The sequence below is a fragment of the Hippoglossus hippoglossus genome, chromosome 11, assembly GCF_009819705.1.
Source record: "Hippoglossus hippoglossus isolate fHipHip1 chromosome 11, fHipHip1.pri, whole genome shotgun sequence".
Taxonomy (NCBI): Eukaryota; Metazoa; Chordata; class Actinopteri; order Pleuronectiformes; family Pleuronectidae; genus Hippoglossus; species Hippoglossus hippoglossus.
Window position 1 is genome coordinate 5,147,263 of NC_047161.1, and position 23,013 is coordinate 5,170,275.

At 44.0% G+C, this 23,013-nt stretch overlaps 2 protein-coding genes across 3 annotated transcripts in view; both read left to right on the top strand.

Moving 5' to 3' along the window:
- The window catches only part of LOC117770083 (double-strand-break repair protein rad21 homolog A-like), a 951,093-nt gene that overhangs the window by 681,480 nt on the left and 246,600 nt on the right, over positions 1-23,013 (top strand). The window lies entirely within an intron of this gene.
- Positions 1-23,013, top strand: part of samd12 (sterile alpha motif domain containing 12) — an 88,564-nt gene that overhangs the window by 19,767 nt on the left and 45,784 nt on the right. For both annotated transcript variants that reach the window (XR_004615346.1, XM_034599144.1), the window contains exons 3-4: positions 5,805-5,934; positions 18,216-18,356. Coding sequence is in view for 1 of the 2 variants with exons in the window: in XM_034599144.1 (XP_034455035.1) it covers positions 5,805-5,934; positions 18,216-18,356 (271 nt within the window). In the remaining variant the exon portion in view is untranslated. The remainder of the gene's footprint in view (positions 1-5,804; positions 5,935-18,215; positions 18,357-23,013) is intronic.

Consider the following 23,013-nt stretch of genomic DNA (forward strand, 5'->3'; position numbering starts at 1 on the left):
GCTGACTCCTGCGCTCGGATGGATTTGCAATCAACGCCGCGGCTCAGCCATTTATTAAACATGAGGCGTAAAGCAGCCTTTTAGACTCGGCGGATGGCCGTAACATCCATAACGAATCAGCTCATCTCCACCATAATCAATATCAAGCCCAAGGTGAATATATTTTTTGTTTGGTGTTGGCGCACCGGGGCGCTGCTTTATGGACCCCGTCGAGTCCCAAGGTCGCGACCCCCTGAAGAGGTCCTGTGTACTTTACTTTGATGTGTGCCCGAGGAACGTTGGGGCGCCGCCTGTAAATCCAATTTCAAACAGAGGCTCTTTATGAAGGCTTATTAATTCAACCGGCATGGTGCGCTGATCTCTGTCAGCCGTCCACAGCTCTGCGGACTCCACTCTGCCCCGTCCACACACACACACATGGACGTATCTCGTTTTCATCCCCCGTTCCTGTATGTAACAGATTAATTAATACAGGGAGTTTTCATCTCCTGCCAGCTCCGGCCAAGAGAAATAGAGCGAGGCCGAGGGAGCCGGGAGCGAGAGAGGGCCATGCCAGAGCTGTTAATTAGCCGCGCGGTGGAGACGGGGCGGACGACACTGGGCTCCGTGTCTCAAACAGCCATTCACTCAGTCAACATGACACTAATGGCGGCGGAGGCCCCCTGCTCCTCTCGACGCTCCTCTGCCCGCTCACGCTCACTCAGAGGCAGCAGTGTGTGCTCGGGACACTAGAGGGTGCTGTGTAACAGTGAATGGTGTGATGTAAGCAGCTCCAGTATGTTAGTGGAATGCAGCCGCTCAGTTCCTCTGCTGCTCTTTAATATTTATAGAATAAATTTGGGGGGGGGGGGGGGGGAGGTAACGAGAGTCTGAATGGAATTTCTGTGCAACACTTTAAAATGTCCTTTTACTTTAGCTCCCCGTTGTTTAGCATTCATAAGCAGTATACACTCAGAGGCCAGTTTATTAGGTACAGCTTGTTAAAAGTAATGCAGTCTTGTTAAAATGTTTTTTTATAGAGATGTTGGTTCAACTGTATGATGCAGTTTGTGATGCTCCTTTTAAAATGCATGGCTGAGAGGTGTAAGCCCACCCTCACTGATTTAAAAGGGGTTCACACAATAGGGGCTAAGGGGATATGGGCAAAAATGATATCAAGATAAAAATGTTCAAATCAGTTGATATTAGTATTTTATTATTTATTTATTTATACTTTTAAACACTGAGTTTTGCTCTCGAATGAAAGTTGGTGGTTTGAACTCTTTTTTTATGACAAACACTTGATAGACAGCAAAGATTTCTAATTGTTGAAAATACTGTACATGGACAAAAACCATAAAGGCATCCCTGCATCTGCTTGTAACTACTTTTACCTTATTTATCATAATGTGTTGTTTGTTCTCTCCTCCACCAACTTAACTCCATGTTTATCTCTGTAACCATGGCGACAGTGACTGAGGACAAACCGCACACAGGCGGAACAGGAAGGGCAGTTTCTCTGTTTTTTGTTGTGCACTGTCGATGAAAAGATGAGACAGGAGATTTTGATTTAGTTTTTTTTTAGTTTCCTGGTATTTGCATGAGATATGTTTTAAGATGCAGCTCGTGTTTGAACCCACCTGCAAAGGAAAACATATTGCATCATGTGACTGACGGGTGTTTGTTGTTTTCAGCGGTTTTCCTTTTTTGATTGACTGACTGTTAAAACATTAAGTGTTTCACGTCGGGATTCACCTGTGTTTGTTGTTAAAAAGAATAAAACCAACATGGAGAGAGGAAAAACGAGACGTTTCTGGCTCACTGATCTTTCTCACCTCTGCCCATGAGGTTGTGTTTTTGTCTGTCTGTCTGTTAGTTTGCAGCAGGGGACACTTTGACCTCGGTGATCCTCAGTGCTCGACTGTTTCTAGCTGTTGAAAATGAAAACAGTAAAAAGGACTTTTTTAGTCTTAATACCCGGACGTGCGCACAAGAAAGCAGCATTTCACTTTTTCAAAAAATCTGAAAAAAAGCAAAGTTCAAAAACTCCACTTCACTAACTCGATTGTCTCATAAAATATACATTACACCTTTAGTCTCTTTGAAATAACATTGTTAACTCCGAGTTTACCCCCGATGTTTTTCATGCACTCGGCAGCGCGACGTGTCAACTTGTTGTTTTTCCTCGAGCTGAAGAAAAGAAAATGGGATTTTGTTGTTTTTGATCGCAGCTGCGTCTGAGAACATCATTGCTCCTAATGAAGGCGGCTCCGCGGCTGTAATGGGATCTGCACCGAAGCTGCAGCTCAAAGCAGCTCATTGCAGTTTTAGTTTCTTGTTTGCGTTTTCACACTCAATGAACTCTGCCCACTTCTTGTGTCCTGGGAAATGTCCAAGTCTGAGGTTAAAATTTGGTTACTCACAAAACTCTGAAAGACTAAAGGAGTCTCTGTGGCCGGTGGAAATCTAAATACGGTGAATAATTGACAAACCAATGTCTTTTAAATCTGCTGCTTTCGTTAACATTTTTAATTGAGTGTAAAAAGCCGTTTGACCCAACAATCAGCTCGACGATCTCCGAGCCAACATGAAAAACCACGACCCGGCGGAGGGGAGGGGGGGGGGGGAGGGGGGGGGTTGTACTTCTCCTTAGAAACGACTGCTCCGCCTGCCAAGTTCACACACTCTGACACATGGTGTTTGTCTCTCTGACGCTTCCCAGTGCTTTTCACTCCCAGCTCCTCCTTTTTCCTGTATTTCCAGCAACGGCGTTATTGCCTCTTGATTAATTCTCAGCCCAGAACATTCATATCGGATCTTTAAACGCTTCTCAGTATAAGTACGATTACATGCTTCATTATGTATGTAATAGTTTTCCACCCGTGGTCGTTAATGTGCTGGATGTTTATTTCAGACTCTGGTGCGTGTTGCTGTCGTTCGTGCACCCCCCCACACACCCCCACCCCCCCCCGAAGGCTTCCTTCTTTGTCTTTAATTTTTGAGGTTGTCCTTGCTCCGTTGCCAAGGTAACGTGGAGAATACCTCGAGCTGTACTGGGCTTTCAGATATCAATTAAAGCCAAGGACAACACCGAAACACATGTTGGCTCATGTGGAAAAATGATTTGTTTTTGTGTGTGCGGCATGTGTGTGTGTGTGTATACATTACATTCATGCAGTGTAGGTGTTTGAGTGCCTGGGCTGCACATGTGGTTGTGTGTGCATGTGTGTGTGTGTGTGCGCCTGCTCCCAGATGTATTCCACTTAGAAATAAAGGAGGCTTCTTCTCTCACCCCGCCGCTGTCACTCAAATCTCTAATTGGCCCGGAGTATATCTGGAACGCGGCTCTTTGAGCAGGATTGTTCTCCCGTTTCCTCCACTCTGCTGTTTTACTCTCCACCCTCTCTGGCTCCGCAGCCAGGCAGGAAGGCACCGGCTCACCTATTGCACCAGGAACACAGCTACGGGCTAATTCGGCGCAGAATGTAAAACACAGATTGACTCACAAATGTGGTTCATGGAAAATTAGAGAGTCTCCTGTGTCAAACTCTGCTTTTATTTTTTTCCTTCCATCTGTCAGTCCCGCCGTCATTCACACTCGCCCCTCTGCAGCAGACACTCCTCTCCTCCCTCCTCTCCTCCCTCTGTCCCTCCACTCTTTCCACACCCTGGCCCTCGCTCTCTCTTTTGTCGCCTCGGGCTCCTAGTCGGGGTTAATTAGCATTGAGTGGAGCTGTGTTTAATGGTTAATGTGGTGTCTTCCTGTGATACCGCTGCCACCGCTCCCTGCAGATTCAGCATCTATCCGCACAGGCTGCCAAGCAATCGCATTAAGACCGGTGGCCTCGCCTCGCCCGCCGACCTGCTAGCTTTGGCTGTCTGTCACTTCGCCTACCTGCAGGGGATTTCAGACCATATGCCCAAACAAGCATGTACGTCTCCCCCAATTTCTCTTTCTCACCAGGATGCTGAGTGAGTGGGAAGGAGTCGCAGGGAAGGAGGGAGTGAGGTGTAGTACCTTTATAATAAGAAACAGGTGAGATGTATAGAGAGAGCGGGAGATGAAAGTTACAATATGTGGGAGGGGGGAGGGCGAAAGACAATGTGATAGATCTGCCATGGACAGAGGAAGATTGAATATGGGTGAGAGTTGTGCGATGGGGGTGAGGAGCAATGAGGCAGAGCAGAGGAAACGCTGCCGTGTACCTGCTACTGCGAGAGAGAGGAGCAGGGCTGCCATTGCTATGCCACGCCACACTGCAGCGGGGGAGCAGGCTGGAGTGGAGGGGAGTGGATGTGAAATTTTAATCACCCCTCTCCCTCTCTCTCTCTCTCTCTCTCTCTCTCTGTGTTTGTAATTTTAGTCGCCCCTCGATCAAAATCACAAGCATTACCAGCAGATTCAAGAGCGACCCTTTAGCAGGCGGCTGCCACACGACCTGCTGTGGAAGTGTTTCCAGAGCAGTACGGACGTGTATATGTACACATGTGTATGTACTTTATGTGTGTACAGTTAGATACTAATAGAACCATTTATTTCTGACCCCACAGTGGCCGAGCAATTCTCGGAACAGCCTCTGTTTGTATTAGTATCTGTCATTGACTGTATATGTAGAAATTAAGGCCAAATATCCTGCATATGCATTTGGAGTCTGCACAGTAGCGGTCGTAGGATGTAGACGACGCGTTCGACCAATCACGGGTCAGACTCAGCTGTCAATCATGATATTTGACCTTGTTTTTATAGCATCGAATAACTAAAAACCAAACTGTTACCTAAAATTACAGAAAAGTGTATTTTAACATGCATTTTGACTTTTTGTTTGGTGCATATCCTATAACTAACATGGAGGAGGCAGTGTTTACTTCAGTTGTCCCCTGACTTGTCATCTAGTGCCAGCGTCAGGTTAAAATTTGTTGTTTTTACGGAAATGTTGCAGCAACCATTAAATCTTTACCCTGGACTCTCTCTCTCTCTCTTCTCTTTTTGCATCTTTTGCAGTCGTCCAAGTTTTGCAAAGACTACTTTGTTGATTTTGAAATGAAATTAGTGCAAAAACAACATCACTTGCTGTTGGTTCTGAGGAAAATGTGCCAATAACAGGACTGCGCTGCAACAGGAAGACCTCGCTGATGCACTTCTCAGGCCTGAAGGATGTTTACAATGTAATTTAGGGAGAAAAAATGAATGTAAACAACATCAGACTGATTCATATTTAAAGCTTCCCATGATACTTCAATGCTGGGAAGAGGCTGTGCAGATTAAACCAAAACTCATTGTCCAAACAAACTTAAAAAACTGGGCCAAATTTCCTCTTCTATCGCTCACAGGAAAAAACATATTGTTCACATCTTCTCCGCCGTCTGGTCCGGTTCAAATTCCTCTTCTGTCCTTTTTTCCTTCCTTTCAAACTCTTTGTCTTTTAATCAATAGTTTTGAGAACCTACCTTGTAAATTACAAAATGGATCAGGGTTTAAATTTTACCTTTTAACTACATTTTGATGGATCGATTGATCCGTACAAGGGCAGCATGAAGGATTAAAACTCTTCAGATTGTGTAATTGTCTCTTTATTGACTATCCTGCAGTTTTTGTTATTAACATTACAACCAAGATTAAAGCTTTATTGATCTTTTCAGAGTAAATGTCGCACGGCAGCGAGTAAATATTACACAACAAAATCTGCCTGATGGAGGAATCCAGGCCCCATAAAGGTGTCACATGATTTCACTCTGGCCAATCGGTGGAAAAGACATGTTAAATAACATTTTATTAGTTAGTGTCTGCAGCAGTTTCTGACTTGTGATGTTTGTCTGTTTTGCAGCCGGGGTACGTGAAGCTGTCCAAGCCCGTTGCCCTGTGGACCCAACAGGACGTGTGCAAGTGGCTGAAGAAACATTGTCCCAATCAGCACCAGATCTACAGCGACTCCTTCAAACAACACGACATCACAGGTACGTTTCGGATTTACGAAAACAACCGGAGCTGCAGACACACAAAATGCTATTACTTAATGTTCTTAATGTTCCAGAGTTTGTCTGAAAACAGCTCGAGGTTCAGTATCTGCGTCTTAATCAGGTTCAGTAATTTCCTTTTGACACGAGTTTAGAAAAACCCACAACTTTGACAGCCATATTTTTCAGATCAAGTTTGCAGTAAAAAAGTAAATCCTCTCTTTCATCCAACTCTGCCACCATTTATTCTCGTCTTGATCTCATCCGTAACATCCCAGGTGCACTCTGCTCCCACCGCCGCCTGCGGTCCTGCCACCCGGCCTCCCCGTCTGTCCATCCCCTGCCCTCCCACTGTCGGCATTACCACTTGCAACAGTCGCCACGTCAATCACTCCCCTAACGAGGCTCCTCAAGGTCACCTCGACGCCGCTCTCCGCATAGCAACAGACGACCATTAATTGGCGTGCACTCAGTCTCTCAGTGCACGACTGATCGTATTAATATGTTTATTTGTCGCTGTCGAGGACCTCCTCGACTCACTGACTGGCTGCTGGGATAAATCTCTCGGCGGTCGCGGCGAGTGGCGTAACGACTCGCGCTCCCGTTTTACCCTTTGATGCATTTTGACTGTTATACGTTTGCGCTGCGGGTTCGGAGATTTAACATCGTCTGTTTAATGGTGTGAAAATATGAATCTCTGCAGTTCAACTCGCACATATTTCTCCTCTGCAGCATCGGGGTCCGGGAGATGATCCACAGTTCATTGCATGTTTGGTGAACCTCTGCTTCACCGTGGATGTGTTTTCAAGTCGAGAGAAAGTTTTATTTAGTTTTCTTCTCATTTGAGGTGAAGTGGAAGTTGTTGTTTCTTTGGCCTTTTTGATAAAAAAATAAATCACTTGAGGGAATAATCTAGATTAAAACGTATTTTAGATTATAACGTAAACAATTTGTTACTTTGGCCACTAGGGGCTTCTCAATCCAAACACTAACGAAAGTGTTTGATGATGTCGCTAAGCAGCGCGGGATCACAGGACTTGTTCCATAATCTCTTTGGATTGCTTGGTTCCCCCGTGTGTTTGTGCTTTACTGGGCGAGCAATGAATAAAGAACAGTGGAAGGTAAAAACAGCTAAGTGGCTAATTGGCTAAAAAGCCGCGGGCAAAGTGGATATGACGCAACTAAAGGCGACCTTGAATAAAATTTGATTTCTCTGGGTTTGAACATTGTTAGAAACTTTCCGGATAATGTAAGTACACAAGTCAACAAAACATAAAACAGATTTAGTTGTTTTAAACATTATGTCTTTAAAACACAAGCTAAGTATTCACAGAGGCCACCGCTAACGACCCTCCTCTTATTATATCTGTGCAGAGTTTATCTCATAAAAGACAAATCATGTCAGGTGCAGTCATCCAGTCGTTCCTGAGGTTGAATTTCTCATGAGGTTCACATCTAATTAACTAAAATGAATCTAACTTTAAGATTAAATCCCTCAGTGTTGCTGACAAGCCTAATGCATTCACTTAAAGTCTGTAAATAAATTATATTTTCTCTTATTAGTCTTTCAGTAATTAAAACATTAAAACTTGCCTTCCTAATGATGTATTAACTTAATGACCTGTGTTTGTTATTGAGCTGTAATGATTTTCACCGCGTCCTGCAGGAGAGGAAGGGGTTAACTCAAATATGCGATGCACATACTGTACTCGCACATGCTGCCCTACTGGCACAATTAGGAGATAATGACATGCACAAAAAACCTGCAAGTAATTCAGTTTGTCTTCACATCGAGCGTAATTAACAGAACCCAATTAAAAGAGGCCAAGCCACACCAATTTGGCTCACAAGGCAATTTGCATCTCAATCAATCTTAAATATTATGCAGATATTTTTTTTTTCCCGTTCCCGCGGCTTATTAGACTAAACAAGGGGGGGGGAACAAACGATGAATGGAAATTTGTTGTGGCGAACAAGTGTGTAGACAAACAAACCAGGATGACAACATGCAGACGTGCATCTGAGAATATCTATTTGTGCAGCGTGTCACACACCAGCTGTGACCCTGGAACATCAGCACCCGTACGTTCATGTGCGTCTACATATGTGTCAGATTTTTTTTGTTTCCTAGCATTGGACGTTCCAGACTTTAACGGCTTCGACTGTATTCTCTGTCCACAACCGACTCCTCAACCCTCTTTTCAGCTGCCAGCGGTGCTCAATCTCACTTGTCTTGGCAACGTAGTCATCCCTTCATAAAGTAGCAAATAGTCTCTATTCCAGATCATAATTCAAACAGACATTTGTGTCCTCCCTCCCCTGACATAAAACAGTGGCGAGGGGGGAAAAAGCGTTTTACTGCACATCAGGGCGAGTGCAACGTCTTAACGTTGAGTGACTTCAGTATGCAGCAGCTGCCTCCCTGCAAGGCTCCTGTAACCTCGGCCAAAGAAATCAATGTTTCCCATCCTCCCTGCAGCCTCTGCTGCCAAGAAACCCTGGTCCTCCTCCCGGTCCTCACCTCCCACCCCCAACAGAGGCCGCGCCAAATTTCACTTTAACACTCAGTTGTCATTAAAAATGCATTAAAGCATATTAAGGCATAATTAGATATTAGTCCCTAATCTGTCGTAATTACCAGGACAAAGCTCTTTTGGTGAGAGAATAGCTTAAACACACACTTTCTGACACTGAGATGTGATCGGCACAAAAGGTGCGAGGACACAGGTCGTGAAAAGCAGGAGGGAAGTCAGAGGAAAAAAAAGTGTGAGTCATGAATAAGTTATATTTTCTGTCAGATAAGACCATTACATCACGTTGTTGAAATCCAGAGTCTCTGAAAACTCACAAAGGCAGAATTAGCTGCAGCTGTAGAGTTTGGCTGCAGAGAACTGGGGGGGGGGGGCACACAGTTATAAAACAAGTAAAAATGTGAACGCTGAAGTTTTGCCATTAACATTTTAAATGAAACATTATGAATAGATCAATACTTTTCAGAACGACAGATATCCCACACACATGGACCCAATATAAGACAATAGGGATGATGGACACATTCATAAATAGAAAAACAAAAAAACTGTAAGTAAAAAGTAAACACAAAAACAACAAAACATATGGACTTTGAATTAAAATACATAAATATAAATCCTTTCTGTGTCTTTATTCTGTAAAAGAAAAGTTTTCATATCCGTAAACCCAGACACAGATTAACTACAAACAACTAAATGGGTTGTTTTTGCATTTAATTGTCGTCCTTTTGTGTTGCTTTGAAGTTGTTTGTCTCCAGCTGGAGTTATGTTGTGTTTCTTTGTGGTTCTCTGCATCGCTTCAGGGATTTTCATTGGTTGTTTGACTTCACAACAAGTCAATTTCTCCAGGGGGGGCCTGTGCCACCTCTGGCCACCCTCCGGCTTCGCCCCTGGCTGCCTGATTTTCAAATAGGTTTGATAAATAGATAAAAACCGGCACTGCATCGTGAATTGAGTGTTTCCTGCTTCTACAGATACATTTACACATGTAGATTATCTGTAGAAGCCGGAAAGACAAAAGAAATAAGGAGTTCAAATATAACAATAAAGTTTAAATCCAATGCTTCTCTATAGGCAGGTCTTTATGTACCTGTGTGAAAGTAGACGTGTGTGTAACGGTGGAATTGGGACTTAAATGTTTCTGCCTCCGTCCATCGGTGAAACTGTTTTTCTCTCTCTCTCAGGAAAACTCATGTGAATGAATAACCAGCCTCATAATATCCACTGATGTATGGTGTCATAAGACCTAATCCTGAATAATTAATAGCCTGTAATATTAGCAGTTTAATGAAGAGTCTCCAGAAGCTCCCACTGTATCAATTCACTTCTTCTAAAGGTCTGTGTTCGACTGCCTCTGTCTCTGGATCCATCATCTCTCCTCTTTAAAATAACAGCGGCCTGTGCGGCGACTGGTCGAGATCCCCCTCGTCCACTGGAAGGTCTCACGCTGGCAACAAAATGTATATTCGATCGGTCGCAGAAAAAGGGGCGAAAGGTGACGGTGGCTGTTTTTAAAAAAACCAGACCAGGACAAAGAGAAACAGGCCTAAACAGTTCTTGAGTGATGAGGCAATGAATTCTGCAGGCACCAGACTGCTGTCATAAAATCGCTGCTGTGTAATGGAGGAAGAGGCGTCGGATAAACGAGACAAAGGGACTAACATGGCCTCGAATCAACTCTCGGGCCACTAAACGGCTCCGCTGGCGCCCATTGTTTTGAGTTAATTTCCAAAAGAGAAATCTGAGCAGCTCGATGGTGATGAGCTGTTCGGGGGGGGGAGTACAATCTCATCCACAGACAGAGGGAATCGTGCTTAATGATGCCATTGGCAAGGTGATTATATAGCAATGTGTAATATAAAATTAACCACTGTTCCTCCAATTAGCTGTTTAAAAAATAACGTCCTTGTTGTTTCCATGTGGAGAGTTTGGAAGTTAATCTTCAGAGAGAGTGAGAGACACACAGAGTGGAGAGGTTGCACAAAGACGTAGTGGTTGTGACTCTTTATAAAGTAAACAGTCACAGTGGGGGAGGCTGCAGGAGGTACAACGGGTCGTACACTAACCAGAAGGTCGGCGGTTTGATCCCCGGCTCCTCCATTCAACTTGGGCAAAACACTTAATCTCGCTGACAAACAAAGGAACCAACAAACAAGACAAGGCTGTTTTATTTGAGGTGGATTCAAGGTGCTGTACAGGGACATTAAGAAAAAACAACACAAGAGACTAAATTAAAAGAAAACCATTTGAAATCTGAAAGCAGCTAATTAAAACAAGTTCCAAGCAAAATAAAAGGGATAAAAAGATTAATAGATGAACGTACTTAGTTGATCCCAAACTGGGGAAATTCTTGAACTGCTTGGCGAAGGTAAAAAGCAAGAAAAAATAGAAAAAGTCGACTCTTTTTCATTTATTTGAAGACAATCCTCTCACACAGTGGGTCCCACCAGTATCTCACCAGTTTGATTCACCAGTAGGCTGAGGAAGGAAAAGCTCTGACCAGGCAGAACCTCGGTGAATCCCATAGTCTTGTGTGCAGATTATTTCTTTTTGCAGTTTTAACTCTGCTGCTGCTCCTGTTTCCTTCTGCACGACTTTAATCTTTACAAATGACATTCAGAGCTGGAGCAGCAGTGTTTGTTAAACCCATACAAAGGCTGAGATTTATGATTTATTACGGGGGCTGGGCAATATGTTTGAAATCAATATCATGTATGTGAAATATGACTTAAGCTATGTCACCTGGCAAAGCCTCAGGGGGGGTAAGGGGTGGGGGTGGGGGGGCAGCACAGCGAGGCATCTTTATTTTTATATCGTCTTAACTCAGAGTGTTTTACATGTGGTAAATAAAAGCCGTTCATCATTTAAAGACACAGCATAAAGAGAAATAAAATCTACTAAGAATAAAATGAAAATCCCATCAATCAGCCACACAGGAGAACAGCGGTTTTATGCAGGATTTTCCTAGAAAACAATCTCATGCAAAAGTAATGCAGAAGTAATCCCCCTCAATCATCACTTGCGGCCCACGAGAAGAGTATTTATCTGCAGAGGCCGGCCCTCTGCCTGAGGTTGTACTCTGTCTTTCTTTTCAGGATGTTTGTGGGCTGCAGAAATTTACATTTTCTAACATCTATGATATTCTCTTAATTTCCTCTCCAGCTTTCTCTCTCCTCATTTAGTGGAGGAGGAGGAGGGGCCAATGTGGATCGGTGTGTTTACAAACAGCAGCCAAACAAATCCTGCGTACTATAAACTTCCACTATCACAACTTCCGTGTTGTGTAGGGGGCGCTAGCGAGGTAGCAAGCTGCAGCCAAGTGCAATCAACTGTGAGCTGCCGTTTTGAAGCCTCCAGTTTGGCATTTTGTTTACCACTGTTTAAAAAACAACAACAGAAGTAACCATATTTGGTGTAGCAAGGGGTGGAGCCTGACTGGATCTTGAGGACAGTGCACGCCCACCTACACCTGCGACCTGCACCCATTGGACGGTACTAGCTGTCAGTCACATGGTATCCATGCCCCAATGCCCCTATTTGACCGTAAATTACTATAATTTACAAATTAAACATCATGATTCTGTTGAAAGATGCTAAAATATGTTTTAATACCATGACGGTTATGTTACATGATAAAATTAAGGTTTGCACGACAGTTTCATTGCTGTTTGTTTCAATCACAACTTAACTTATCAAAAGGTTTACATCATATCAACTGTGTTTATTAAATCATTTTGATTTCTTCCACATGACAAGATATTAACTTTCTGTCATCGCAGTCAGACGACCTCGTATAGTAACCATGGAAATCTGTCGTCGTTAAACTCAGAGCAGCTAGTTAGCTCCACAGTAAACGTCTGTCGGTTCCCAGTGCCAGTGATCCGTCTACAGGTCGTTGGCTGCGGCTAACCAACAGAGGTGCGGTATAATGATCGGCACACGGAAATAGATCAACAGTGGTGAAATCAGCATGAGGCTACTGCTGCTGCGACGAGTCGAGAGTCGAGGTGGCTTATTATCTGTGTGGGTGTGTGTCTGTGTGTGTGCGTTTCTGTCTCTCCACGACCAGCTTCGTTACTTACACTGAACCCCGTCCTCTCTCTGGGATCATAACCGGCCTCCTCCTGCAGTAAGGAATAGCATTAGCATTGGATCACAGGTGCCGGGTGGCGGCAGTAGCCTTTTTAGCCGCAGGGCTACAAGCAACTCTGTGACTGGGACAATCAGCCGCCATTTACTTTAAGGACTTCAAGCTGTGCCGCATCACAGTGAAGACCAGTGAAGGATCGGCCCTGTGCTGCCGCGTAGCTGTGTTTTGTCATCGCCAGCAAGCTGCATCCAACGCTGTTATCTTGCTTTTCTTTCTTGAAAGGGGGGGGGGGGGAACCTATTGCACATGGCAGCATGAAGTACACTGACTAAATCCAGCCGTCTGCACTCGCATCACTTGTTATCCCGTGTTCGACAGAGTGTGATGCAGGTTTGGACTTCACTTTGCCAGACGCAGCTCGGTGACATCCATCCCCAGAGGACACACGTACTGGCCCCACAGCTGCACGGGGAGAAGTCTGAGCAATATGTGCGACTGGTATCGAGAATTTACCTGAAGAGAAGAGAAATGCATTCGTGCACCAGGATGAACCAGCTGCCAAAACACGTCGGGGCCGGAAAGTAGCATTTGTGAAGTCGGAGGCAGAGGAGGGTTAATTCTCTGATGCCTTTCTGCCCCACGCAGCCATAAGTAGCATTCCAGCACCACCTGCACAATGAAGCAAATTCCTGCAGGATCTGTGTCTGTGTACCATTATGTCAGATTGGTGTGTGTTTCTGTGTGTGTGTGTGTGTGCGCGTACGGTTGCAGTTTAAGCTCCCATTCATCAAAGCCGTGGTTGACTGTGCCAGGCTATTGCTGCAGATTAATCGGCCTCAGCCCGACATCGCCGCTCATTAATCTACTTCCCAGGGACGATGTGTTTGTGCGCACGTCACAGTGTGTTTACGTAAAGTACGTGTGTATAACACGTGTGCTCATATTTGGTTTGTGTGTAAAACTACATTCGGTACAAGCTACAGGTAACGGGAGAAATATTCCGAGTGCAGTGGAAGCAGGAGCAGCTCGTCTCTCGTGCAGGAAGAGGGGAAGAAATTATTTACCTCATTCCAGGAGGGCTGATAAATATGGTAGTCCAGCTCTCTGAATGGGCAAGTGAGAGTGGAGGAGCAGTGAGATAGGAGGGAGAGGGAAGCAGGGAAGGAGTCAATTTACAATATATAAACAGGCAAGTAGTGTCGGTTTGATGTATGTAGAAAACACCAAATACACAAAACATCTGCTTATCTAAGAAAAGCATCCACACATATCATCACTTCATGTTAATGACGTATATAAAAGGAGTAGAGTCTTGGGTTTGAAAACTGTAAGTGACCATGTGGCCCTTCGCTCGCCACAGATCCTGATCCTAGTCGGTGCTCAGCAAACAAACTCAGCTCATGCCTCTTAAAATATGAAACACTGCAGTCTGCAGCATTGATTTTACACATGGACGACGCTTCTCCACTTCCAGTTGTACAAAAATGGCAATAAGATATTTCTAGCTAGTGACGCCATTTGAAATCAGATTCTGTGCAAAGGCGATCGGGGGGGGGGGGGGGGATGGAGCTCGATGCACACACGACCAATTGCGAGTTCGTCTCAGCTGTTTTTACAGCATCAACAAAGTAGTTAAAGATAAGATAGAACTTTAAAATCACTGAAAGGTTCCATAACAAAAGTCACCAGATGATCAGGAGCAAAAACAAAACACTTGAACAAACAATGAGACACTTTTGAGAGTTGTCACATCGTCCATCTTTATAAACATGTTTGTCTATGGGAAACGCAGGATGATCGAAAAATGCTCACAGTTTCTCCTTTTCCTGAATTTGTCTCTGTAGATTCTGGCTGCGGCGCCCCCTACAGTGCTGGAGAGCAATGGCACGGCTCAGGCCTGTAGGGGATCGAACGCAACGCCCTCATTAAGTTCCCTGCAGCTGAGCGAGGAGCGGAACTTGGCGTCGCAGTGCAAGAGTGTCATGTGTATGTTTTGGGTCAATGGTTAACGGTTTTCTGCCACGTCTTCTTTTTGCCATTTTGAGTTGATCTGCCAAACGCAGGCCACGCTCCGTCACAGCACCGCAGCTGTGGAGAATTAACCAGGCGGCAACACCAGCCTGACATTGTTTGGACTGTTGACTACTCACGTCTCACGTCTCTGGCTACATCTTTTGCAGATGGACACTTTTTTTCTCACTGTCCAGACGTTCAGCTTTTCTGAAAGCATCTCACCCTCACATTTATTTCCTCTTGACCAATTTCCCTCTTCTGTCCTTGCCCCCCCCCCCCCGTCCTCTTCCTCCTCTTCCTCCTCCTCTCCTCGCGGCCACGCTACACTGCTCACTGGATTAATTGTGGTTTGAAAAATTCCCAGCTGAGATTGTCGGTGGGTCTGTTGACGCCAGTCACTCAGAACCGCAGGGCGAAGACAGTGAGAGCTTGGACTCCTTACAGAATCCGCTCTACCCTGCTGATGCTGCCTCGCCGGGCGGAAGGAGCAGAGCGTTGGCAGCCGCCGCCGAGAACTGGCAGTTTGCTCAGAGTCACCGAGCTCCTCGTGTTCCAGGCATCCGCGAGAACTCCACCTGCCCACGTTTATACGCTCACAAGTTTGTTAGATGACGACAGGACGGATTTATTAGAATCTCAATAGAAACTTTAGTGAATCAAACAATGTGAAAGCCTTTCAATGATCAGTTATGAAAGGTAACTGGAAGGTTTCATGGACCCTGGGTTCCTGAGTCACTGAACACTTATCACCTTTATACTAAATATACTTTATTATAGTTTCATATGCATTTTATCAATTTATAAAAACCAAAAATACACATCCAGAGCATTTCCTATAGGCTAAATGTTGCCTTGTTGTTGAAATGTTCCTCACTAATAAACGTGCCTTGCCTCACGTGTCTATATATGTTAAGGATGTTGCCAGATTGTGTTTTTTCCCATTTCAACAAGCCCAGATACCTTTTGTTTATTATATTTACTTATTTAAGACATCCCCCCCCCCCCCGTTTGCAATATTCAGCATCAGCATGTTGTTGCAGAAACCTGCTGAGTCATCAGCAGCTCCTGCTCTTAGTGTTGTTTACTTCCAGCTTTATGCAAACAGACGGTTGAGTTGTGACATCAGCAAATAAAACACGAGTCCGTGATCTGAATCATGTCGTAACAGTAAATTCACTTGAGAAGTCACAAAGTACACGAGCTGTAACAAACACAACACGCCGAACTAATGACATGTTTCAAAAGTGTAAAGAGAAAATTACACCTTATGGTATTCAGCAGTAAAACTATTCTTCAACCTGGACTTTATGTTTGTAAATGTGGATGTGGAAATGAAAGGTATTTACAAAAACCTTTGGAATCAGTCCAGTAAATTTACTTTTACACAAATCCGTTTATATACATTGGGCCAATAAACCAGATTTTCATTTGATTTATATGTGTTATTGCTGTTAACTGTAATTTAAAGCTCAAACTCCACCAGCTCTCATAAGTTAAACATCTGGAACTAAAGAGACTTTAGCACATTCTGAAAATGAAAAAATAAAATATTTGAAGGAGAAAAATTCCAATTCTGATTCAAACACTCAACATGTGAATATTTTTAATAAATAATCCCTAAAGGTTTTTTAGTGTGTTTCATATAAACATGAGCGATGATGATGTATGATCCGTCTGTTTGTCTCCTGGTTATGGAGACAAACATCCCTGAAGCAGAGACACGGCGAACCTCTGTTTCCATGCCGATCTATCTTTGGTTACACGGCGAGGTGCCACGCGACGGTTACTCAATATTTATAGACTCATAACCGCATATTTTATGTGCACGTCGTTTTTTTTCTTCTGTCAATTTGTACGTCTCCCTCTCCTCCCCAACTTTCCGCCCTCTGCCCCGCCTTTGATTCATTAGTCCACTTTCTCTTTCCACCTCGCTAATCTTTGTCTCTCCATCTTCCCGTTTAATATGCTCCCCTCACTTCTGAGCTTTTTATGACTCCACTTAGCTCCCCAGTGTTTATGTACAGTAATGGGTACTCTGAGCGCCATTTTGCTTCGAAGCCTCAGCCACGTTTTGGCGCTTTAGCCCCATCTGGCCGCGGCTTCGAACACAGTCGACGTTATACCACTCAAACTTAACGGTACTTGGCTTTTCCAACTGATCTTTTGTGCCGCGGTGGTAAAGTGGTATTGTGGGTCTCAGCACGTCCTAATGAGCTCAAACAGATCGTCCGTACAAGTCATGAGAGGTGAAATGATCAAGTCTGCCTGTCTCTCTGTTGTTGTTGTGAAAAATCGTCATTGAAGAAGATCAAGAAGACCCGTGTAATGCTCGGGAATTCAATTTCACTCTCATCAAACGAGGTCATATTTGTTTCTTTCAACGATCTGACCGTAAACACACTGGAGCGATCTGTATCCCGGCCGTCAGCCAATCGGAGACGGCTTCTGCCATCGGGGCCAAAGAGCAAAGGGAGCTGTCGGGGTCCAACCTAATGCCGAGTAATTACCCCCAATAATCACCCTATCTGCTTACCATCCCGCGATACAAAGGCACTCATAACGAGCGTTAATAATTACACCACACTCCACTCGCGTTTTATCAGCAGCCCAAATCCTCCTCATAGAAACTGATTGAATGATTAAATTATGGATTTTATACAAGGATTTGCAATTAAGGAAAGAGCTGTGAGGGGAATTTGCTGGAGGGATCCGCTGCAATGATATTCGTGTGAAACGTGCTGCGTTTCAGAACAATGCGTTTCGCTGAGCTTAATAGAAATTTCAGACACATCGGAGGCCACGTGACGCGGGAGGACTCATAAAACTTTGATTTTCTGTCACAAACAATGTTGCAGCCTTGAAGAGCTGCAGAATTTTCACTCTTGATGATTTATGCAGCTGTAATCTTGTGACCACATTTTGTTTGTGTGCGTTTCCTCAATCTGTTCCTCCGCTGACATAAATGCTTTATCTTTTAGAGTGTCTCCAGCAGTGCAGACAGAATCCCCACTGCCTTCTGTCTCCTTCTGTCCCTTAACCTTCAGGCTACATCCACACTGCGACATTCTAGATTTTAAAATGCATCTCTGCTGCTACGCTGACGCCCCGGCATCTGCACTACTTTGGAGTTAGCGAGCGCCTAAAAACTGAGAAGTTTGGAGACACTGGTCCACCCTGTTTTAGTTTGAAAACAATGAGACAGTCACCCACATTCACTTCCTGTTGCCATAGCTGCTTTTCCACTAACATCTGGCTTTTGTCTGCATTGGGAAAGAATACGATCAGAATTCCTGCCATAGTCAGATTTTTATAAGGTTCAATAAAAGAAATCCCTGCTCTTACTTTTCATCATTATCGCTTCTCGTTCACAGTAGATTTCTGTAACTTAACAAGCAGCTTCCTGTTTACAGCGGCACACGTTTTCAGGTTTGTTACTATGGACGTGGATTGTTACTGATATGGAGCTCAAGTATTTGTATTATGGATTAGAGAGACCCTACGAGATTGAACAAAACTTTTGAAATGATATTCGGGTTCAGATATATGAGATATTTTACGGTGCACATGCCTGTAATCTTGTTCAAAAATGAGTCTCGGGTATGTTGCTCATCCACGTGGCCTCATCCTTGTGTTTTTATTTTTCTTAGGGCGGGCTCTGATGAGATTGACGGACAGGAAGCTGGAAAGAATGGGCATCATGCAGGAAGCCCAGAGGCAGCACATCCTGCAGCAGGTCCTGCAGCTGCGGGTCCGGGAGGAAGTCAGGACCCTTCAACTTCTCACACAAGGTAGATTCTTCAGCCTTGAAACTCGCACCCGGCATTAATGACGCTGACATTATCGTCGACACATTTCACACATCGAACATATAATCCGCTCACACCACAGCGCAACACTTCAGGGTTTTTTTCCCGAGCACACGCTGTATCTGCATCCCTCCTGGGTAAAGATTATTCACAAGGAGACTGACATCTCACATCCTGATACATATTCAAATCATTTACTCTGCAGAATTTATGCACACGCCATCTGTAGCCATGGCAATCACTGCGTGTTTCGAAGCCCGCAGGAAGTGATGACTCAAAGAAGATTATGCAACCAGAGTCATGTACAAAATTGTCTTTTTGAATATCGTTTAGTAAAAAGTGATATAATGTTAATATTATGACTTCTCAATATCGAAGGCCTCATTTACCTCTGACTGTCACACAGACACAGAAAGCACAGAAATGTGCTTATTTCAGTAAAGTAAATACAAATCCAAATTACAGAAACCTTAACATACAGTATGTGAATTTTTTATCAGAATTATTGCCCCTATTTATTTTGACCATGTAATATGCTTCAGCTTTCCATATATAATTTGCTTTCACACACACAAACGCATTTGTATATGTTGTATTACCGTCATCCCTCCTTTCTTTGCTTTTCCTATGCACTCTGCCCCCCCCGCAGTTTCTCACTTTACCATCTTTTCTTCGCTTTCTCCACAACACACTTCTCACTTCGCACAAGGCATCATCATCTTGTTTCATAACAATACCCAAGCGCTGTTATTTTCCGGCTTCCTCCTCACCCCGTGATTCTCAGCTTCCCTCGTCTCTTCCTCTGCAATTCTAGCAGCCGCCCTCCTCCATCAGCGCCACCATCAGCTCTCTGCGTCACCAGCACCACCACCAGCACCACCACCAGCACCAGTCTGCCCACAGACTCTCAAACACGGCTTTGCCGGAGGGGCCGACATACAAATTTTAGGAATCTTTGTCTCCCCTTGAAATTCTTGGAAAACCGTTGGGGTGTAATAAAGCAGCTTCTATCCCCACCGCTGGTCCCCGAGCAAGTGGAAAATGGAGAGTGTAAGGGAGAAAGTTTAGCTGAGCGATGACACTTTGCTCAGGGCGACTCTCAACCTCCCATCCCTCTCCTCTCCTCTCCTCTCCTCTCCTCTCCTCTCATCTCCTCTCCCTCTCCCTCTCCTCCATATTGATGAAATGGGAAACGACAGCCCACCACCATCAGAGGCGACAGGCCACTGGCCTCAGCAGGACGCAGCCTATTACTGGAGCCCGTCTGGGTCCTCGGGGAGGATGGACAGAGGGACAGAAAAGACTGAACTAGGGTTGATGGGGGGAAATGTGCAAATGGATAAAAGATGTTGAATAGATGAGAAGAAACAACTTCTTTTTATTATATTTTTATTCGGGAATTGAACGCACATGGTTCGCATGTATTAAATCAGATGCAGTACCGGAAGGAATAACATTAGCTAAGAGAAGTTTGAATTTTATAGAAATATAACCCTTTATTTTAATATTGATAGTTTCATGCATTATCATATCCATTTTTTTATTTCCTGTATCTACCAGCTACAGTATCTCTCGAAGTAAAGCATGTGATGGGAATGGTGAGAAACAGAAAAAAGGAGGAGAAGGAAACAGAAGTATTTTAAGTCTCCTAAGCTGTCGCTTCTGGACATGCTTTTGGCAGGGAGAGAAAATATTGCGCGGAGAAGAGACGCTGGAGTATTTCTAGGCCCTGGACGCACTTCCTCAAGCTGTTAGCTATAGGCGAACACAGCTGTAGGAGGCCGAGCCAGAGAGGAGAGACGGAGAGAGAGAGAGAAACGAAGTGAAAAGGTGTCGGGCATGAGATGATGAAGCGAATAAAAAGGGATGGTGAGAAGAGTGGGGGGAGAGAGAGTGGAGGGACGCGCGGTGTAGGTGACAAGAAGGTAGGATGAGAACAGAAGAGGAGAGGAGGAGGTGGTGATGAGACAGAAGGGAAAGGGAGGGCGAGGAGTGCGAGAGAGGGAAGGAGGTGAGAAAAGGAAAACCCTCCTCCGTCTGATGGAAGACAAATACTGCTCAGTATTCTCCATCAGGCCGCCCCTTCCACTCCCGTTGTTGGAGCGTCTCGTTCCGTCTCTGTTGACTGTAAACAGCGAGTCCCCGCCCTCTCATGCCCCCTGTGGAAGAGAGGGAGAGAGGGAGGGAGGCGGGCGGTGTAATTATTTTTCCTCCCGTGGCCGAGCAAACCTTAAAGGTTAATCACTGTCCATCCAGCTAATTCTGTCCCGGGTACGCCGCAGTAATCACAACACCTCTGCTCCCTCTACCTTGTTCGCTTCAGCGCTGTCCTCTGCAACGTTTCTCTTTATAGATAGCGGATGTCTCTTTATCTCTCTCTCTCTCTTTCTATAACCTAGGTCTATAAAAAGCGCCTGCGTCCCTTGACTTTGCAGGATGCACCCGGCCTTTATTACAGACATCCTGGCCTTATAGATGTAAGTTTATCATATTATTCAACGACATCTAACTATTTTCTGCTGTTATTCAGCTCTTATTTGAAACTCTGACATTCTTTGAATCCTGGTTGCAAATATATATATTTATACACATTTACTGTAGATACACCAACCACATATTCTATAAGTTATATTGATCACGTTTACAAAAAAGGTTAAATATGTTCAAATATGTAATAAATGCATAGAAAGAAAACCAACCGAGTTTTCTGGAGTTTCATGATTTCAACTTGATGGAGATTCAGATTGAACAGCAGCTCCTGTCTCATCAATTCAGTGTTTTTCTTGTCAATGTCTCTGACTGAGACAGACGTGCTCGTTGCTCCGTTTATATTTAGCCCTAATATGTGTATCCATAGAAACGATGAAGATCTCTCTGCACCTGAGACCAACTATGTAGAGGGTTAGGGTGACAAACGAGAGCTCTCCTCCTTAATGACTTCCCATTAACCCCCCTGACAGCTTAAAAAGTCTTGATTGGGAGACAATGGTAAACAGCGAGTGAGAATGTTGTAATTAATGTATTTTTAGATAATGGCATTTAACCACGGTTTAGTGTGAAAGCCTCTGGAAACGGCTCCGAATGTCTCTGAATTAACTTTAATACAAAGATTGGATGCCGTCGCTTTTCTCCCCTTCTCAACACCCCCCCGCCCCCCCCCCACCCTTGTAAAAAAACTTCTGTATTCAATTTCATGCTTAAAACCATTTCAGAATTTTCAATAACAGCCCCGTGCCAGTAAATATGCTATTACTGGCTTGTGAAATCATCACTCTTAAAAGAAACTTGAATTACACAGCTGACGGAGCTCGATGAAAGTGGTTTTCTGACGGCACGGCGCTAATCTGTGGATGTGGACACAGGCATCGCTGCCGATGCTTCATTTACTGCAGCGGAGTCTCGTTCAACAAAGAAGAAGACGGGGACGACTTTGTTAGAAATTAGACAGAGACGCTTCACAGGATCACTTTGCCTCCATCTGTGCTTATTGTCCAGAATTATTACTTTTGTTGTTGTCTAGTTGTTGAGAAGTTTATTTGCTTCCATATTTCGGTGGTTTACGGAGATTCTTCTCGTATTAATGATTCCAGCTTCTCACTTTGCGATACAGACGTTGTGTTAGATCCTCTTAAAAGGAATTAATCTGAGGTTTTGAGAATAAAGTCTTAATCTTTGGCTGTGTGCCTGTCTCCTGCGTTTAAAGGAGGAATGTGAAGTATCCTTTAGTGTGTAATTACTTAATCTTTGAGAACACGGGTTCTCCTTGTTTATTTCTTAAACTAATTTTAATGTCTCATTGCCGCTGACAGCTTCTCAGTTACAACTTTATTTTCAAGTCTTTTAAACTTTTTATCTTCTATACGTCCCTAATACTCGTCGTACAAGGGTGAGAAAGCTCAGTGAATATGAATGAAGGAATCTTTCCTGTCGTGCTTTACTGGACCATGGTTCCTTTGCTCCGGGCGCCTTAATGAATTCTTCGCTCCACAGAGGAAATCTCCTCAGTCAGAGATCTTCGCTGAACAGGATGTCCTCCTGTGTATGTTCCATGGTTTTTAACTAGTTCAACGTTGCTGACATAATGATTTTGAGTGACTGGAGAAACTTTACTGAGCTAAGCACAAATAAAGGCTAGAATCACTATAGGAGATTAACACTTTTACAGCCTGATGATTGTGAGATACCAAGCAGCCAAATCAATACCTTTCAAAACTAACAGGCAGAACTGAACTCACTGAAAAACTTTACTGAACCTTTACTAACTTTAAAGATCTAACAGCACCGTGGCTTTAGGTCTTAATTTATGGCCGCAATTGTCAAGTTGCATCAAGGGGCAACTTTAAAACCAGGTTCTAAAGGTTCCAACATTTATTATCTAGACAGGCAACACCGGTGAAATCATAGAGAAGTACAACAACAAAAACACTCTTACTCAAAGAGACAGTTTTTACTCAAGTCAAACTCACGTTGAACCTTCATTTTCAACTTATTTTCCTCGATAGGATCAGAGTTATTGGTCCTATGTTCATGTGACAGTACTGACTGGTAAAACTTGGTAATGTTAGGGTTAAACTTTTATAATGTTCACTTTATCTAATCTGTTACACAATTGAATTTGACCATGCAGGGTCCTAACAAG